Source organism: Tupaia chinensis, unplaced genomic scaffold (assembly GCF_000334495.1).
Source record: "Tupaia chinensis unplaced genomic scaffold, TupChi_1.0 Scaffold000199_1, whole genome shotgun sequence".
Lineage (NCBI taxonomy): Eukaryota > Metazoa > Chordata > Mammalia > Scandentia > Tupaiidae > Tupaia > Tupaia belangeri.
The window spans coordinates 3,066,463-3,087,068 of record NW_006159674.1 but is presented as its reverse complement, the minus strand read 5'-3'; the positions used below and the strand labels follow the sequence as shown (position 1 = coordinate 3,087,068).

Here is a 20,606-nt window from a genome sequence, read left to right as displayed (position 1 = left end):
CAAGATTTTGGACATACACACACTCACACACACACATGCCCTGCATGCATGAGTTTCAAGCCTCTGGGTCTGGGACTCAAACCACAGTCAGCCATGTGGGAGTCCAGTGACATAACTATGATGCCACCTGCTGGTCCTTATTTTCTTAAACATACTAATGATAGTTACTAAGGTCTTACTAGCTTGCCTCCAGCTTACTTGTAAGTTTGTTTATAGCATCTACCTGATGTTGTTTCTGTTTCTGCTCATGCTCATGGGCTCTAGCTATGCTTAGCATTTTTTTCATTTCCGTAGTATGTGAAAATTGTAGGGCTAGTGGTGGTATATGGTTAAGGAGGTGGATTCCACATGGCTGGCTGCATGGTTCCAGTCCTGTACCTGGTGGCTTAAAAAAAACACAGGGCATGTGTACATGTAAGCCCCAAATCCAGGAAGGACAAATAGAGGGGAAGGAATTGGCAGGGGTGGCCATCTCTTCACTAGGCAGATAGAGATGTGGATGATCATTTTAATCCAGTCATGATTTCGCTCCGAGGAGGTTTTCTGCAGCCCTGGTACAGTTCAAATGGTTTCTGGTTTTTCCCTGGCTCTCCTACGTCATTATTTGAAATCCTGGTATGATCATCAAGTCCCCTTCCTTTTACAAATTCTAAACTCTTAAAATAATTTTCTCATGGAACTGCCAAAAAGCCCTAGAGACTTTCCAGAAAATTTTCAGGTTAGGTTTTAAGCTTGTCGCTCAGCACAGCCCTAGAATTTAGGAAATGTTCTTAGTGGAAAACTCTGGCATGCTCAGAGCTGCCAAAACTTGCATCAAAACTCTGGCTTTTCTGTTCCCAGCATGCCGCAGGTATAAAGCCCACATTCTATCTGCACTGATAAGTGACAAATGCCCCCATGTTGAAAATGGCAATAAAAAGTCAGCTCAGCTCTTCAAGATGTCTTCCCTCTCCAGAGCGTGGGTCTTTAAATTCTCAATGCCTCAACCACCCTGTGCTGCATTCAGATACATTTTCTGTATTTTATCTGATTTACTTGACGGACGCACTAGCCTGCTTGTACCTTCTTAACCTCACTTGAAATCAGAAGTCATCACAACTGAATTTGTATTTGTATTTTAAAAAAAATTTTATTTATTACTATTTTCAATTTGACTAGAGAGAGGCATAGAGAGGGGAAGAAGGAAAATGAGAAAGCAAGCCACTGGGTCTGGGACTCAAACCATGGTCAGCCATGTGGGAGTCCAGCACCTTAACCACCACCTGCCGGTCGCACTGAATTTGTTTTATAAAAATTGGGAAAATGTCTTAGGGTTGTTGTAGGATTAGTTTAGAGACATGTTGAATTGGAATTAATTCTGTGGTATTGCTTTTGCCATGCCAATTACCCAGGTGCTTTCTTAAGAAATTGAAATAATACATGGAACCAGCAGTTAGCGTAATGGCTATGTCGCTGGACTCCCATGTAGTCGACCGTGGTTCGCATCCTGGGCCCGGTGACTTAAAACTCACACCGGGCTCATGTGCGTGTGTGCCCAAGATCCCGAGAGGAGAACGGAGGAGAAGGGGTTGCGGCATGGCCATCCCCTCCTGGGGGGTGATTTCTCGGTTTCTGTCTCTCTGTCTCTGTCTGTCTGGTGAGCGCACGCGCCCTATAGCAAAAACCTCTCCAAAAAAAAAAAAGAAATTGAAATAATCCAGTATATCAATAAACTTCACTTTTGATGTTCTTGTACTCAAACTTTAATGTAGACCTGTGGAGGAGAATTTTAATATTGTATATTTTGAAGGTTAGTCTAGCTGTACTTATAGAAAAATACAGATGTATTTTTGTATGTATAGAGAAACCTTGATCTTGTGTGGGTTGTTGATGTAATATGCGTTTTATTTTGCAGCATCTAACATTCCCAAGAGAATTTGATTCAGATTCTCTTAGACACTACAGCTGGGCTGCAGATACCTTGGACAATGTCAATCTTGTATCAAGCCCTGTTCATTCTGGGTGAGTAAACTAAACGTCACTTTTGTTTATTCTGTAAAGTAAGCATTGCTTTTATTGCTGTTGTGAATTCATAGTGATAAGCTTTATACATATGAGCATATTCATATATGAAATATTTACTCAGTGGGGGTATACATGACATTAGTACATTTTTTTCTAAGCAAATTCTTATATCTACTTTATTGTTAAAAGCACAGAGTTGGGGAAAATTAATTAAATTATTGGCACAGCAAAATTTCCTGGGTGTTCTGATCTTCTAGTTCTTTAATTTTCATTTTTAATAAAAAGTTACATATAGTCATTTTTTTCATTTTACTATTCAGATAGAGGGTTTTTCTCTCAGGTAGCTGATATTTCTTTCAAATAAAAATTAAATATAGCTCTTTCTGTTAGTTTATGCTCACTGACTGACTGTGTTTGCTTCTAATGATAGAAGAATTTCACTCAAGTATTTAGTTTTTCAACCAGCTATTCGCTCCAGCGTTTTCATTATTTTTCTTGTATCTTATAGCACTTTAATGTGACAGAAGATTTGTTTAATATGATTTTTCTTCATAAAGAAGTTATAAACTTGAAATCTAATCAGCAGAGGGGACCTTCTGCATTTCTGAAATAACATTGCAATTAAGTTACATTAAATTATAATTTGAATAAAAGAAAAGACTAGAAAAAGAAAATAAGAAAAATCACTTTTGAAAAGTGAATGTACATGAACATTTAGTTTTTTTAAATATTAAAAAGTAAAACATTTTACAAAAAGGGAATGCACAAATGTATGTACCCCAGAAGTGCTATGGCGAATCCCACATCTACCAGCCCCCTCATTGCTGCCTCACTGTAGTGGGGTTTGAAGGGAGAGGCTAAAAGGTAGCCTCCCTGGATTTCTGAATGGATAAGTCAGTATATTTTTAGATATGATTATTTTCCTGTTTGTAATTCACACTTGAAATCATTGTTATTCATTAAATGGAATTAGAATAATTTGTCAAGATGTTGAATATCTCATTATATTTTGGCCTCAGAAATTGACATTTATACCCTAAATTATTTGGTGATTCAGAACAAAGAGTAAGGTGGCAATACTTACCACTTATATGTATTATAAAGTATTTTTAGTTGCTAATTAAAACACATTATAATAGATAACATTTACTTAGTTGCTTCATGTACCTGGCAGTGTGGTAAATATTTTACATGTCTTATTTATTTAATATTTATTTCAACCTTGAAATACCATTGTGAGAGGTCTTACTCACTATCCCCATTCTGCAGACAAAAGCCTGAGACTCAAAGGCCTGCTGCAGGTTGTTTAAAGTATCATCATTGTAGAATTTTGCCTCATAACAGCATAATTCTGAGAAACAAATCAGTGCACTATCATTCAAACAAGAATAATATATATGAAAGTGCTTCATAAACTCTAAACTACCCTGTGGTCTTTGAGCCATTGTACTGTGTTTCTCTAACTTACTTAGAAAATTCTAGAATTATTACAGGAGTATTAGTTTTCAAACTGCTCAGAACAGACCGTTTATATTAAATGTGTGTGTGTATATATGTGTCTAAAATTGCAAAAATAAAAAAAATCAAATATAAAAAGGATGATATAAAACACTGGGGATCCATTCAGTGGACAGACAAGCTCAGTGAAATGCCACCATGTTGTTACAAGGTGTCGCTTTGTCCTGTCTACACGTGAAAGAAAAAACATGAGGGTTTAATTTAGCAAACTGAGAAACTGAGGAACCAGGATAATTAAATCAGAAATTAACTTTCCCATATACTGGAGACAATGAACTATGCCAATATGCAAATGGTCTCCCTTCCCCCTTGAACTCTACCCAAGAGAATAGACATAAGGCACAAAACAGAATGAATGGCAGCTAGAGGAGGCTTATTTGAGAAGGAAATAGAGGGCTTGGTGTACATTTGTAAATACGTGTGTGGCATTACTAATGCCAGGTCTGTGGAATAGTTCTACACAGCCACTTAAGGCAAATAATTATCCAGGTTGTCCCACAAATGCCAAATGCCGTGGTTTCATTTTCTGATGGTTTTTATTTTTCCTTTGCTTGTCATTGACATTTTCTGTTGCTTGCTTCTAATTATCTTACATTAATTTTTCCCATTTGCTTTCTAAATTATTTTGCAGCTATTCTTCTCCACTTCCTCAGTATGATTCAAGGTGATAACTGTGTCCTTTATGTGAACCATCCTTTTTGTACTTTTAATTTATGTGAATTTTTTCCCACAGTTAGATCGTTGTCAGTGTCTGTAGTGTTTCAGCCTCTGTCACCCCACTGTTCCTAAAACTAGAAGCATTCATGCATTAGTTTCAGGATCATCCGTAGAATTCATGCTGTAGTTTACATAGTAATAAGATATAAATACTATTAAACATCACTTTTTGATTTGTTTCTGTAAGTTACGTTGCATGACTTTTTTTTTTTTGTACAGAACACATAAAAAAATAAGTTTGTAAAACAAATAACTAGTATTTCACAATGTTATTGAGTAATAGGGCCCATATTCTGTTTAACATGCAAGGAGTCTTCAAAAAGTTCATGGAAATGTGTACCCATGAGAAACCTATGGGTAAGTTTTAGATTTTTTTGCACCAGAATAATCCATGAACTTTTTGAAGTCCCTTTGTTTACCTTTCCTCAGTTCTGTTGGTCCCATGAGGTTAAAACCTTAGGACAGTAAATGGTTGTTAGTGAGCACTAAGTGTGCACTGTGCAGAACACAGAAAGATTGTTCCAGTTTGACATTAAAGTCGCCCCAACCCTTACGTTTTTTTCTGTTTGGTTCTGATATTCTCTGTAGCTGTGATTTTTTTTTTTCTTTTTTTTAAGAGAGAGATTTTTGCTATAGGGCATGTGCACTTGCCGGAGAGACAGAAAGTGAGAAATCACCCCCAGGATGGCCATACTACAATCTCTTCTACTCTGTTCTCTGCTTGAGATTTTGGGCACATATGCACTTGCACCTGGCATGAGTTTTAAGCCGCCGGGTCTGGGACTTGAACTGCTGTCAACGACGTGGAAGTCCAATAACATAATTATTATGCCATTTGCTGGTCCTGTAGATATTTTTATATTGACTCTGATAACCTCCTTACACTACCTTCAGACTAATCTGTTCCAGTCAGTCTATTCATCTATCTAGCTGTCATTCCAGCTATCTATTAATATCAGTAACCAAATCTCACCTAGCAGTTTATAAGCTCGTGTAGCAAAGTGTTTTGTTCATGATTTGTGCAGTTTACATTTATTATGTGCCTACTGTGTGCTTCCACTGTGCTCAGCTCTGCAGGTCAAACAGTAAACCAGACATCCGATTGGAATTCGTCTGCATTGTTGAGGCTCCATGTTACCAGAGAAAACACTCCCTCTCCATGGAAATGCTCTAAAAAGTATTCATACTAGTACACAGAATTTTGAAGCCCAGAGTTTGTCTTGAATTATTTTTTTTTACCTATTCTGCTACCATTCTACCAATGACAAATTGATTTTTAACTAGTAAATGCAGGAAAAGATCAGATCTTGTCTTAGGCTTCTATATTTATAATATTGACATAAACCTTCGTTATTGTATATACATAGTTATTGAAATACATGTTACTAAGAAAATGTAGTACCCCACCACAATTTCAAGTGAGCCTTATATCATTTAGGGTTGGAAACAATTCATCTGGACCCTTGCACAAGTGAACAAATAACTTTTTCTTCGATTAAGGAGGAATGTTTTTTGTTTCTTGTTTTTGAGAGTCAGGCTTTTCCCCCCCTCTTATTTTAAATATCATAGCGATCCCAGTCTCTTAAAATAGGTCGGGTATTATCCAACACATAAGTTAATCCAGAGTAAAATGGCTACATCTCACATGAGCAAGAAGGTGTGTAGGTGTGTCCACCTTACCTGTGAGCAGTTGGTTCTGGAAATCTGATTAGCTGAACAATGATCCCTCCTGTTGTCTCTGCCCTTGACTCACGGGCCCATTTGCTTTGCTGAAGAAGTTCCTTTTGGAGGTCAAGAGGCGGAGATGTCCCTAGCTAGGAAGTTGATGCGAGGTCTTAAAATTTGTAACTTCTTTTTCTTTTACATGAGTACGTAGTAAAGAATTTTGATGGATGGGATTCTTTTTCCTCCAAAAATACTTTAGGAATTCAAATAATTGTCTAATGATCAAATCGGGTGCTGTTCTACTTACATTTTCAGTTGTTAAAATTAGAATGCCAAGATATGTGGTCATGGTCTCCTGTCTGACCAGCACCTTTCTGTACATCGTGCTCATTGGTTTAGACTTACCAGCGGGCTTGTGACCCGGCGCTGATGCTGGGGGTGTTCCGAAATGATGGGAAACGAGTCCAGTATGCTTTTACCCAGCTAGGATAGGATTCATTTCTTGACATTTTCATATCTTCATACGAACACATCATTTTTTCCTTATTAGCTTTAAGGTAAAGGCCAATGACAGAATTACGTGATTTAGAGATATTTTTCTAAGAAATCTAAGTTATATTTTTTGTATTGCTATATAAATATTCATATGTAGGTTAGTCCAAACAGCTTTGATGCCCTTATTTCTGGCGAAAATATTTCATCCTTTTCCATCAAAATTGCCTTAGCAAATCTAGTCATCTTTTGCTTTTATTCTTATCTTCTGTTTTGTCATAGTAACTATTAGTGTTGATATAATTAAATACACATTCATTTTATGAGTTGTATGTGTTAAGACGTACTTTGGAGTTTCATCTTACTTGTAAGGGGAGAGATTCCGTAGCACATGGCAAAAACTACTTAGAGTTAAAAATGACCCTTGAATAAACCTTAAATCACCTGTAAAGACCACAGACAATGTTGGGAAGAGGTTGTTTTAAATACATGAGAGTCCTTTCGATAGCCAGCTTTTATTCCACTTTGAAAAACATTCACTATTCCATCAGTTGGAACATTTGTAAAGTGGTTGGCTTCTCTGAGGGGGCCACGTTCCACCAAAAATAAGTTGGGTTTCAGTTTTTGCCAGTGCACAAGTTAAATGCATGTTCGATGTGACTCCACTGTATTGACTTCAGTTTATCTCTAAAGAAAGGAAATGACAGCAACGTTGTCTGTCGCTTTACATTTAATTTCAAAACATGCTGTGAAGACAGTTGATTTCTGTCCTTAATTTGACCTCTGATCTCCCTGCAGGTTTCTGGTTAGCTTTATGGTGGATGCGAGAGGTGGCTCCATGCGAGGAAGTCGGCATCATGGGATGAGAATCATCATTCCTCCACGCAAGTGTACGGCCCCCACCCGCATCACGTGCCGTTTGGTAAAGAGACATAAGCTGGCCAACCCACCCCCCATGGTGGAAGGAGAGGGATTAGCCAGTAGGCTGGTAGAAATGGGTCCTGCAGGGGCACAATTTTTAGGGTAAGTTGTTTTGTCTATTTTAATTTTGGCCCTCATACCACTTCTCTGATGTTCTTTACCCTTGTTAACTCGAGAAGTTAACTATTAAAAGTACTTAGTTGGACCTGATTAAGTATACTTCTTGTGTGATGTCGAAGGTCACAGAGCTGTGCGATTGTATGAACAGCTAATAGGCTGACCCTTCCTTAACTCACTTTGCTGGTCAAGGCTTTTACTAACCAAGAAGCATGTTCTCTGCTCAGCGGGTGCACCGAACCCCAACCGCCCGGGTAGAAGTCAAGGCCCCAGTCTAATGAAAAAATGCAGATGCTGGAATTATTGTGTATCACTACATTGAATGAGTGGCTACTTTGGGGATGTGTCTTTTTAAGTATAATTTTTAGGGAAACATCCCATTGTGATACGGTATTTTACAAAGAGGAAAAATAAATTTAATTCTTCTGAGGTGGCACTTGGGTGCAAATCAGGCAGGCTCTGTCATGACGGACAGTGTGTTCACACTTTCCCCTTCTTGTTTCTCTTCCTGCTGCATGGATGTTATTCAGTAAACTGCATCTTCCTACCAATCCTCCCCCTGTAAATGAGGGTGAGAGCTTGGTTAGCCGAATCCTGCAGCTTGGGCCTCAAGGAACAAAATTTATTGGGTAGGACTTTTATAGACAAGATACAGAATGTCTACAATTTTTTTTTTCCATTTTTAGTTTTTTTCTGTCACACCCATGGTCTTATTCTTGTCTTAAGTTTATTTTTTTTAAGTTTTTTAATTATTATTATTGCTTTCAGTTGTATGTCACTGAAAGAAAAAAGAATTCATAGTGGCTCGCCTTAATGTAGCACTGCTACCTATCTTGTGCTTTTCAAGCATGTGGAATTCACTGCAAGCATTCTGCTTCCATAACTTTGTGCTTTGGTAAACCTTTCTTTATTTGGAAATGTTTCTTTTGAATATAATACTTTTCAAGACAGACTGACAGTCTTTAATTTGCAGGCTTCCTGTCTACATTTGCTATAAATGAGATATATATATATATATGTATATGTCCGTGCGTGGAATTAGATGTTTAAAAAAAAAGTACTGATGAGTACTGTGTAATCTTTATGGGCTTGGAGAAGAAAAGGTCAACAATGAGGAAACTGAAACGTGTTGGGAATACAGAGTATTGAAAGAAAATTCAATAGGTAGCAGATAGAAACAAGTTATTAAATCGTTTCGTTTTGTTTTGTTGAAGCTGAAATGTGTTGGTATTTGGTGTTTGTTCGCTCGTCTGTCTGACCGGTTGGTGTGTTTGCCTTGGCAGTCTGCATGAACAGACCTGTTATGACCAGTTATGCTTGGCTTTCACCTTGGTCAAAGACCCTTGTTTGTACCTTCCTTCCAGTATCATTGAATGTCATACACAAAGCTACGTTCCTTAAATATTTACAGAGACAGTATCTGATGCATTAACCTGCAAAGATTGTATCTCGTTCTCAAAAAATATAAATAAAATTTAATGTCTGATTATAAGGTGTGGTTAAAAACCACAGTAAATATCTTAATAACTTTGAAATCATGAACCCCATTAGGAATGGCTCATCTTGCTTATACTTATGAAAGAGGAAACAATTATAAATATTATTGTTCAAAGCCGTCATCTGAATTCATTGCAATTATTTTGCCAAAAGTAAAAATATTATATTGATCATCCCCATTTTAAGAGAGTGCTTTGGTAATATATGAAATATTCATATGTTTGCATTCATTATTTGATCACCACAACTATTCCTTGTTATGCTGTTTCCCTAGTCTGTTATCACGTATTCATAAACATGTAGACCGAGAGGGGAGGTTACATACAACCTCTGTAGGAGAATAATGATACTGTCTACTTAAATGTCATAAAATAAAGCTGCACAATCCAACTACATAAACTGTTTGTGATTGTGGTCTGCTTACTTCCATTCATCTTTTTTAGCATTTATCCTATTTTAAAATTTAACAAAATTATTTCCCATGGCTTGATTGGCTAGCTCCAATTTGCAGCCATTCTTATACATTCCTTGCAAAAGGACACTGTCATAAATTAATATGTCGTTGTATGACAATTTCAAACCAAGAGGTGCTTTTCCAGCATGTGTAAATATTCCTATTCAGGTTCTGTTTAGACCTAGGAGAGAAGGCTGCCCAGTGCTTTTCTGCAATCTGAAAAACAGGGAAACTATCTTAACCTTTCAGGCCATGAAAGTCATGCAAACCGTTAGAGGAAGTAGATTATTCTATTCATTGCTTTCTTGCTAAAGGGGAAAATATGGTAGTAATCTTTCAAATTAGAAAATTGATATAATTTCTTTTTTAAAGAAATGGCTGTGTCCTTTTAAATCATTAGCATTTCGTATAATATAATATACCTCTTGTGTTTAAAAAAAATGGACCAACTTTATTTCTTATGGTCTATTTTAATAACCTTTAGTTCTTTGATTGAAAATTCCCACTATGTGCTGAGGATTTTCCCCTAGTAAATCCCGTGCCTATCATATGGTGGTAGGCTCTCAAGAATTGTTTGTGAGCAAATGAATCATGGCATGTGATCAGGCTTCTAATATGTTATTATTTAATTAGCAAATGATTCTGCAGCTTTGAAATCATTCCCAACCTTAGTGGCACCTCCAAGTTTCAAATGAATACCGTTAATGACACTTTTTAAAAGTATGCTACTATAAACATGTTTCATTTGATACCAAAATAATGTGGATTTTTTTTCCAGCCCTGTCATAGTGGAAATCCCTCACTTTGGGTCTATGAGAGGAAAGGAGAGAGAACTCATTGTTCTTCGAAGTGAAAATGGTGAAACGTGGAAGGAGCATCAGTTTGACAATAAAAATGAAGATTTAACCGAATTACTGAACGGCATGGATGAAGGTAATCACAATGGCTCCTTGCTTTTGCGAGTATCTGCTGCAGAAAGCAGAGTGGCCAGATGCAGTGCTGTGCCTTTCACACATGCTGCTGGGACCCAAGTTCCTTCGCATTGATTGCTGCTTTCCTGATCTAAGGCATTTAATCAAACAAACTTTTTCCCCATAATCAGACTTTTCCCTTACAATACACATCTATAGTGTGATGATTTTTTTTTCTGTCTTTAATGAAATACATGAATCTTTGCAAAACCCAAGAAAATTTTCTCAGTCGAAAATAGGTAAGGGGAGAGTGAAATAATACTGGAAGAGCATTTTTTTATTTTTAAGAAATTTATTTATTTATTTTTATTCTATTTATTTTAATTTGACCAGAGAGGGACAGGGTAAGAGTGAGAATGAGAGAGAGAGAAAAAGCAAGCCTCCTGGTCCAAGACTTGAACCACGGTTGGCCATATGGGAGTCCAGCACCCTTAACCACCACGCCACCTGCCAGCCCCATGGAAGAGCATTTTAAAGAAAATAGGTTCACATTGATGGGCTAGCTCCAATTTGCAGCCATTCTTATACATTCCTTGCAAAAGGACACTGTCATAAATTAATATGTCGTTGTATGACAATTTCAAACCAAGAGGTGCTTTTCCAGCATGTGTAAATATTCCTATTCAGGTTCTGTTTAGACCTAGGAGAGAAGGCTGCCCAGTGCTTTTCTGCAATCTGAAAAACAGGGAAACTATCTTAACCTTTCAGGCCATGAAAGTCATGCAAACCGTTAGAGGAAGTAGATTATTCTATTCATTGCTTTCTTGCTAAAGGGGAAAATATGGTAGTAATCTTTCAAATTAGAAAATTGATATAATTTCTTTTTTAAAGAAATGGCTGTGTCCTTTTAAATCATTAGCATTTCGTATAATATAATATACCTCTTGTGTTTAAAAAAAATGGACCAACTTTATTTCTTATGGTCTATTTTAATAACCTTTAGTTCTTTGATTGAAAATTCCCACTATGTGCTGAGGATTTTCCCCTAGTAAATCCCGTGCCTATCATATGGTGGTAGGCTCTCAAGAATTGTTTGTGAGCAAATGAATCATGGCATGTGATCAGGCTTCTAATATGTTATTATTTAATTAGCAAATGATTCTGCAGCTTTGAAATCATTCCCAACCTTAGTGGCACCTCCAAGTTTCAAATGAATACCGTTAATGACACTTTTTAAAAGTATGCTACTATAAACATGTTTCATTTGATACCAAAATAATGTGGATTTTTTTTCCAGCCCTGTCATAGTGGAAATCCCTCACTTTGGGTCTATGAGAGGAAAGGAGAGAGAACTCATTGTTCTTCGAAGTGAAAATGGTGAAACGTGGAAGGAGCATCAGTTTGACAATAAAAATGAAGATTTAACCGAATTACTGAACGGCATGGATGAAGGTAATCACAATGGCTCCTTGCTTTTGCGAGTATCTGCTGCAGAAAGCAGAGTGGCCAGATGCAGTGCTGTGCCTTTCACACATGCTGCTGGGACCCAAGTTCCTTCGCATTGATTGCTGCTTTCCTGATCTAAGGCATTTAATCAAACAAACTTTTTCCCCATAATCAGACTTTTCCCTTACAATACACATCTATAGTGTGATGATTTTTTTTTCTGTCTTTAATGAAATACATGAATCTTTGCAAAACCCAAGAAAATTTTCTCAGTCGAAAATAGGTAAGGGGAGAGTGAAATAATACTGGAAGAGCATTTTTTTATTTTTAAGAAATTTATTTATTTATTTTTATTCTATTTATTTTAATTTGACCAGAGAGGGACAGGGTAAGAGTGAGAATGAGAGAGAGAGAAAAAGCAAGCCTCCTGGTCCAAGACTTGAACCACGGTTGGCCATATGGGAGTCCAGCACCCTTAACCACCACGCCACCTGCCAGCCCCATGGAAGAGCATTTTAAAGAAAATAGGTTCACATTTTATTTTTGCAAATCGTGTTTCTGGATGCTTCTAAGTAATTCTGTTTTCTTCCAGATTATTTCAATATCTATCATGATTTTTTTATTTCTCTGGGACTGTAATTCGTTTCTACAACGAAAGCATCAGGGTAATCATTGGAGTTCATGGTGGTGGTCTTTGACTTTGTAAGACTGGCGTATAGCTGGGCCTGTCTCATTCTCACCCACTCCTTCTTCAGACTGTCTGACCCTTAGCACCTCGCAGGTTTTCTTAGCAGACAATAGGAATAGAGTGGTTTTGAGAGCAGGCATGTTTGACACAGACTTTCCCTTTAAAAAATGTAAAAAGATAAAGATGAAGGGACCAGATGACATAACATTTATGTTGCTGGACTCCCACATGGCCGACCATGGTTCAAGGCTTGGACCCAGTGACTTGAAAATCATCTTGTTCTAGCCCTTGCCAACTCATGTTTTCTCAGCAGAGAAAAAGACACTGCAAAACAGAAACATCTGTTCCTCTCCCTTTTCCCCTCCCCCCCCCAAATTACTTTGTAGAGCACCACCTAATCTACTTTGTAAGTTTATCAAAAACTTCACTTTAATTAAATTCACAAAGTTGAATTAAACATGTTTAAAATGGTGCCTCCAAAGTCATACCCCGAGAGATGGAGTGTAGTTTGCAGTTAGGTTGAATCTGGGAGCATTTACTGGAAGAATCCATGCTCCTCAGAGGTCGTTAACTTACAAATCAAAGAGCTTGAGAAATGTCCGAGGCCTGCACTGACACAGATGGTCGTCACTAGCTACCTGTAGCCACAGAGCACTCAAAATGGGGTTTATGCAAATCGAAATGTGCTACACATGTAAACTACACCAGATATATGAAAATCGGTACCTGCCTCCAAATATATTTACCAGTAATAATGTTTATGTTGATTATAGGTTGAAATAGCAAGGTTTTAGCTATAGTGGGCCAAATAAAACATTGTTCACTTATATTACCTGTTCTTTATTTTATCTTTTTAGTACAGCTGTAAGAAAATTTCTAATTATATATGTGGTTTAGTTATACTTCTCTTGGTCAGTGTGGATCTGGAGAGCATGTAGACTTTATTTTTATTACACATTAAGATTTTTTTTAAAGCATGTAATATTATTCATCATTCCTTTTTTAAATTTTTTTTTTAATTTGACCAGAGAGAGACAGAGGGAGAGAGAGTAAGAAAGCAAGCTGCCAGGTCTAGGACTCAAACTTTACAGTCAGCCATGTGGGAAGTCTAGCACCTTAACCACCACATCACCTGCCGCCCCATTATCTATTAAGTTTTAAAATCAAAATAATTTCTAAATGTCACACAGAAGGCTTAGAGTACATAAGAATTATCCCATTTAATATTGGCAAAATGTTGCTAAAATTCCCCCCAATTTCATAATGCTAGGAAAATGTTTTCTCACCTGTTACTGTTGCTTAACTTTCAGATGAGAGCAAATGAGGTCTCCCAGATAACAAATACATTTCAAATGGAAAAGTATACTATTGTCTTTTTGTAAACTGAAGTAGGAAAGAGAAATTGGTGCATGTTATATAACAGAAAATAAATTTTCCAAATATGTCATCTTAACTATATCAGCAATATCGTAGAAACAAAGTTCTAATTTCTTAGTTAGAAACTGTCGCTTTGACTCTTTTGAACTCGCTTGTTTGTACTATCTTAGACATGGACAAATAGTCGTCTTGAAGTGTCGAGTTATTGACGATGCCGAGCACTAAAAAGGAAACCATATAGTTTCATGTTGTACACAGCACCATCTGCTGGAGAATTCTAGTAACAGTTTTTAAAATTCCAGAGGACAAAATTAAAGCAATCAACTCAGCTGGGATGGAAAAACAAAACAAACAAACAAAAACCAGAAAACAAAATCTGACAATTAAATCATAATTTTTTTTGCTTTGAATCTATTACCATAAAGCTGACATTTTAAATCTATTAATGATGACCATCACGTTGCAAAAGGAGAAGAAACCATGCCAGAACAATTCCCTGAAACCAATTAGTTTTGGTTTGGTTTTGTTATTTTAGAGAGAATTTTGCTATAAAGCACGTGTGCTCACCAGAAAGACAGAAAGCAAGAAATCACCCCACACAGGGGATGGCCATGCCACACTCCCCTTTCCTTTATTCTCTACTCGGGATTTTGGGTACACACACACATGCCTGAAGTGAGTTTTAAGCCTCTGGATCCAGGACTCAAACCACGGTCAACTATGTGGGACTCCCATAACATAACCGTTACGCTATCTGCTGGTCCCTTTTTTTAGGTTTTTAGCATAGAGTCCACATACTTGCCAAAGACAAAGAGAGGGAAAGTGAGAAGTCACACACACACACACACAACCCAGCGGAGATGGCCACTCTGTAATCCCTATTCCTCCATTCTCCTTTTGGGACTTTGTGCATGCACGCACACTTGCCAGGTGTGGTTTTCAAGGACTCCATCCACGGTCAGCCAGGAATCCAGTGCCTTAACCACCATGGCACATGCTGGCCCAAGGCACAGTGGGGCTTTTAGCTGCAAGGGCAGTGAAGCAAGTCTGATAGGCAGGTCTCAGCCTCAGTACCCTCAGTGGCCACTGCAGCCCAAGTCAGTGTGCTCTGGGTATGCTGGACATGCCAGCTTGCTTGTTTATGAGGGAAAAAAAGAACACTTTTCGGTGTGTGTGGGGGGACATGGAGAAGCAAATGCAAAGAATCTGAGTCTCTTAATCTCTAATCCTGGGGAAAAACTCAGCATGATTATTCCAACATGGCCAGACCCCTTCCTCCACTTTTCTTCCTTCCCTAAACCTCAACTCAGATTCACCAGATAAATCCACCCATGACACCTGGCCTGTCTGCAAGTTTGAATTTTATGATGTTCCCTGGTGGACCGTGAGGTCCATGGGGTCAGGGACTGACTCAGACCACTGACAACCATTATATCCAGTGTGTGTAACCTCTCTTCGCATATGCTAGAATTGAATGAAAATATGAGTTAAGGGGACAGCAGGTAGCATAGTCGGTTAGGGCTCTGGACTCCCACATGGCTGACTGTGGTTTGAGTCCCAGACCTGGTGCTTGCTTGCTTTCTTTCTCTGTCTCTCTCTCTCTCTCTCTCTGGTGAGCACACATGCCCTGTACCAAATTTAAAGTAATAATGATAAAATTACATCTTTTAACAGCATATGAGTAAAATTACTAAAATTGTGAAAGGATTGTGGAACTTCCTGTGCTATCTTTGTAACTTCCCATGAGTCTATAATTATTATAAATAAAAGCATAAAAAAAATTAAAAAGTGGGGCTAGATGGTGGTAAAGCAATAAAATCCAATGCTCTGTGAGGCCAACCCACATAGGAAAGTTCCAGGAACCCTCCCTACATTGACCAGGCATGTATATGCCCATGATCCAGGACTATGTCAAGACCTGTTGGGGGAGCCAGCAGGTGACGTGATGTTAGGGTGCTGGACTCTCACATGGCCAACCGTAGTTCAAGTTCCGGGCCTGGTGTCTTCCTTTCTCACTTTGTCTCTTAAATGAGTGTGCATGTGCTGTAGCAAATTTTAAAAACAATAATAATAAATAAAATAAAATAATTATTTAAAAATAAAAATATCTGTGGGCCCAGCAGGTGGTATGGAAGTTAAGGAACTGGACTCTCACGTGGCCAACCATGGTTCAAGTCCTGATTCTCACTTTCTCTCTAGTCAAATTGCAAAATGATAATAGTAAAATTAAATAAATCTTAAAAAAAAATAAGATTCTGTTGGGGTTCTCTCTCCCTGTCTCTCACTCATGGAAGAAATAAACCTTTTTTTTTTTTTTATTGCAAAGGTACCTATTAAATGTAAGTTGAGGAAGAAGGGTCAAGTTATATTATTTGAGGTGTTGTTTGTTTTTTCCCCCCCTCTAACATCTTGGATGGGATTGTTCCTGAAGCATTATAGATGGTGCTGGACTTTAATCCCACAGAGATAAATGTCTGTCATTTTCTAAAATATTTCAGTGAACATATTACAGGTGCTATATTTTACTCCACATAGTCGACAGCTAGAGTTGAATATTACAGACTTATCTTTTTATTTTCTTCATTTCCCCCACATTTTATACGATGCTTAATTTCCTGTATTTGTTCAAATTTGCTTTGAAAAAATGGAATGAAATAGAAATGATAGCATTTCAGCTTTATGCTTTGTAGAGACACGAAACAGAAAGTATGGTGCTGTTTGAAAATCCTTCTTGTGTATGCCAGTGGATCTGGTACAGGCAGGCTCTCTGACTCTCGTCTTTCTGAAACTGTAACTTTCCTAAGTTGTAACGTGAACAGAACTGTGCTGGTGGTTTTCTGCCACTTACTCGTCATAGGCTCCTGAGAAGGAACAGCTGATCTTACTGATGAGGAGGAAAGGGATCTGAACAGTGCGGGACCTTGGCCAAGGTCGGGGAGTGCAGAGATGGATTTGAGCTCTGGACACCAGTCTGCAAGGGCTTTCCATGGATCCGTGCCAGCAAGCTTGCCCTTTTGAAATCCCATTCTCCAAGAATCCCTTTATTCCCCACCGTTCAATATTAGGTTCCCATTCTTAGAGGCTCAGGCTCGGCAGTACATTCCCCTGACCAGAAATTAAGCCCTAGATACAGAAATCATCCTTTGTGGGACCAGCAGATGATGTAATGGCTACGTCACTGGATGCCCACATAGTCAACCGCTGTTTGAGTCCCGAACCTGGTGACTTAAAACTCACGTTGGGCATGTGTGTGCCCACGCATGCAAGATCCCAAGAGGAGAACTGAGGAGAAGGGATTGGGGTGTGGCCATCCCCCAGGGGGTGAATTCTTGTTTTCTGTCTCTTAGAGCAAATATCTCTCTTAAAAAAAAAAAAAAAAAAGATCTTTTGTGAACCTGGGGGTTGTTTGTTTGTATCCCCTTCCTTAACTATTCACACTCAGACTAGACGAGGTCACACACAGCTTTCAAAACCTAATTTGATACAGAAAAGAGAATTATGTCCCCAGTTAAGTTATTGGAACATTTAATCACATGCATGCAAAAGTGAGGAGAAATTGGGGACCAGTAGATAGCGTGGGCTCCCACATAGTCAACAGCAGTTCAAGTCCTGGACCCAGCGGCCTGAAAATCACACCAGTTTCATGTGCTTGTGTGGCCAAGATCCCAGGAGGAGAATGGAGGGGAAGGGTTTGTGGCTTGACCATCCCTCCAGGGGGTGATTTCTCATTTTCCTTCTCTCTCTCTTTGGCTAGCACATGCGCCCTAAGACAAAAACCTTAGAAAAAATAAAGGTGATGCAAAATTATTTGGGAGGGTATTTGAAAAACTGTAAGAATAACTCATTTAGTTGGAACATTGATTTCCATCTTGTATTTATGTTTTGTTTTATTACAGTCTCCATAACCATTTCTATTTGCTAAATATTTTATGGTCCACATTGATCACTGGTAAAACCTTGGTCACACAAAATGTTCATCCCCTGTTTCACCAGTAAATAGCTGAGCTGGTTACAAGGTGCCCGTGAGATGTATTACTACTCAAGGAGGCAAGGGGCACTGGGATCAGGAACCGCTGGTTATAGAGTGGGCTTATAACTCATGTCCAACCTCTGTGTTTAGAATGATTTATTTAATTTTATTCATTATTTTTATTTTATTTGACCAGAGAGAGACAGAGAAAGGGAACATAAGAAAGCAAGCTGCCATCGGGCTGATTGGTGGTTAGGGGTGTTGGAATCCCACATGGCCGATTGTGGTTCAAGTCCTGGACTTGGTGGCTTGCTTTCTCACTTTCCCTTCTGTCTCGCACTGTCTCTCTCTGGTCAAACTTAAATAAATAAATAAATGTTAAATAAAGTATTTCTCCCTCTCTCTCTCTTTTTTTTTTTTTTTGAGAGTTTTTTTCTATAGGGTGTGTCCACTCACCAGAAAGACAGAGAGAGAGAGAAAAAGCAAGAAATCACCCCCCAGAGGGGATGGCCATGCAGCAATCCCTTCTCCTCCATTCTCCTCTCAGGATCTTGGGCGAGCACGCATGCAAACGCACACCTGGTGTGAGTTTAAGCCACCAGATCCAGGACTTGAACCGTGGTCGACTACATGAAGTCCAGTGACATAGCCATTATGCCAACTGCTGGTCCCAATAAAGTAATTCTTAAGAAAAAGAAAAGGCAAGAAAGAAAGAAAGCTGCCAGGTCCAGGTTTCGAACCATGATCGGCCAATGTGAGTCCAGTGCCTTAAACACCACACCACCTGTTGGCCCTTATGTCCAACCTTTTTGACCAAGGTTTTTGCAAATTCTGTAAAAATGTATCAGCCATTTATCAGCCACTACCCATTTACTAAGCAGTCTGCAAAGATGCTGTTGAGTGGTGGAAATTCACGTCTGTGTGACTTTATCTCCCCTGCCCTTTGCCAGACGTTCTAGTCTCAGTTCTAAAACGGAGCAGATTGGGCAAGTCACGTAACCTCTGTGAACTGCAGAAACCTACTTTACCAAAACTCTGTGTGGGCCAAGTAATCACCCTACCTCAAAGTAGACATTCAGTAAGTGCAAATTCTAAGCTTCCTCCAGAGCAAACCACCAATTTCAGCACTCCTCTCTTTTCCCTTGGATCTTTTCTTAGGGGAAAAAAAAAAAACCTTCTTCTAGTAAGAGATTAGTAAGAGAGGTGACAGATAATTCAGGTCCTTTCATCGTCTATGGCTTATAAACTCCCAGAAAGGTTGTAAGCTCTCATGTGTAACCTTGTGTGTGTGTGTCTCATTCTTTTCTTTATAGTGATTTATGTCTTTTTTTCCTTTAATTCTGTAGCTATGGAGTGGCTTTAGTATATCCTTTTAAAAAACCGAACTATTTAAAAAGTAATGGATATTTCTTGTTGCACTATAAGCTTTTCTTCCCACATTGAGCTATCTTGCATTGTTTTTCATTGGAGCCTGTTATCTTGGTTTTAATAACTTGAGTTCTAAATTTTCTTTGGAAATTTTTGCTATAGGGCCCATACACTCACCAGAGAGACAGAAAGAGAAATCAACTCCGGAGGGATGGCCACACCGCAATCCCTTCTCCTCTGTTCACCTCTCAGGATTTGGGGCATGCATGCACATATGCTCGGCGTGAGTTTCAAGCTGCCAGATCCAAGACTCAAACCTCGGTCAGGCACATGGGAGTCAGTGCCTTAACCACTACTGTATCTGCTGTCCCCAAGTTCTAAATTTTTAAGGACAGGTACAGGCAGAGTGTCCATTAAGACCTACTTCCCAAATGTATCAAATCATAAAGTTCCCTAAATTGAAAGTAAGAAACACAGATTTTCAGGGACCACCCTAGGCTTACCAAGCCGAAACTTAGTAATCTGTGCTTTGAACATGGAGAGCTGGTATGTCTTAGGACTGCCTGGTTTGGCACACTTCACCAGAGCCGGGGACTAGGCGAGTGTGTGTGTAGTACAGGCATCACCTTGGTCTGGCTTTCTGTGTCAGTAAAGGCTGAGAGCAAAACAGAGATTCTTGGTCATGTATTCTTCTCTGATCTAAATAATGGACCATCTAAATACATATTTACTCAATCTTGGAAAGAATATTGTTTGTGTGTGTGTGTGTGTAAATGTGGTAGAGGGCCAAAGAGGGAAAGTGAAAAATCACCTCTTAGGCAGGATGGCTACACCACAATCCCCTGTCCATTCTCTTCTCCAGATTTTGGGCATGCATGCACATGAATATGATTTTTCAGGTTGCCAGGTCTGGGGCTCGAACTGTGGTCGGCCACATGGAAGTCCAATACCTTAACCACCACGCCATCTCCTGACCTCGGCATTGTTCATTTTTATAGAAGTCCAAACTGTGCTTGCATCTATACTAAAATACTATGTAGTGGTGCCAGCAGATAGAGTGGTAGTTAAGACTCCCACATAATGACTTTGGTTCAGGTCCTAGACCCAGCAGCTTAAATATCACACTAGGAGAGTGTGCATTCATACCCCAAAACAGGAGGAGAATGGGGGAGAAGGGTGTAGAATGGCCATCCCCTCCGGGGGATGAATTTTCACTGTCCCTCTTACTGTCCCTCTCCATCTCTGGCAAGTGCATGCACCCTACGGGAAAAATCCTAAAACACACAAATATCTATGTAGTATGTTTTACTATGTATCTATATTTATTACTAGCTTAGTACTTCATGCATATTTGTTCATGACTTTACATTCATTATGATGTGTATAATGTGTATAATTTCCCTTTTTTCTCTCCATCTCCTCTACTTTTATGTCAATTATATGAATTTATCAGACATTATT

General features: G+C 38.7%; 1 protein-coding gene across 2 annotated transcripts in view; it reads left to right on the top strand.

The window, feature by feature from the left end:
* Nucleotides 1–20,606, top strand: part of ANK3 (ankyrin 3) — a 743,189-nt gene that overhangs the window by 647,415 nt on the left and 75,168 nt on the right. The window contains exons 28-30 of one of the 2 annotated variants that reach the window (XM_027771266.1): nucleotides 1,895–2,001; nucleotides 7,195–7,419; nucleotides 10,164–10,318. In XM_027771266.1, coding sequence (XP_027627067.1) covers nucleotides 1,895–2,001; nucleotides 7,195–7,419; nucleotides 10,164–10,318 — 487 coding nt within the window. Of the gene's footprint in view, nucleotides 1–1,894; nucleotides 2,002–7,194; nucleotides 7,420–10,163; nucleotides 10,319–11,591; nucleotides 11,749–20,606 lie in introns of those variants that run through there. The other variant, XM_027771265.1, reaches the window with a different exon arrangement.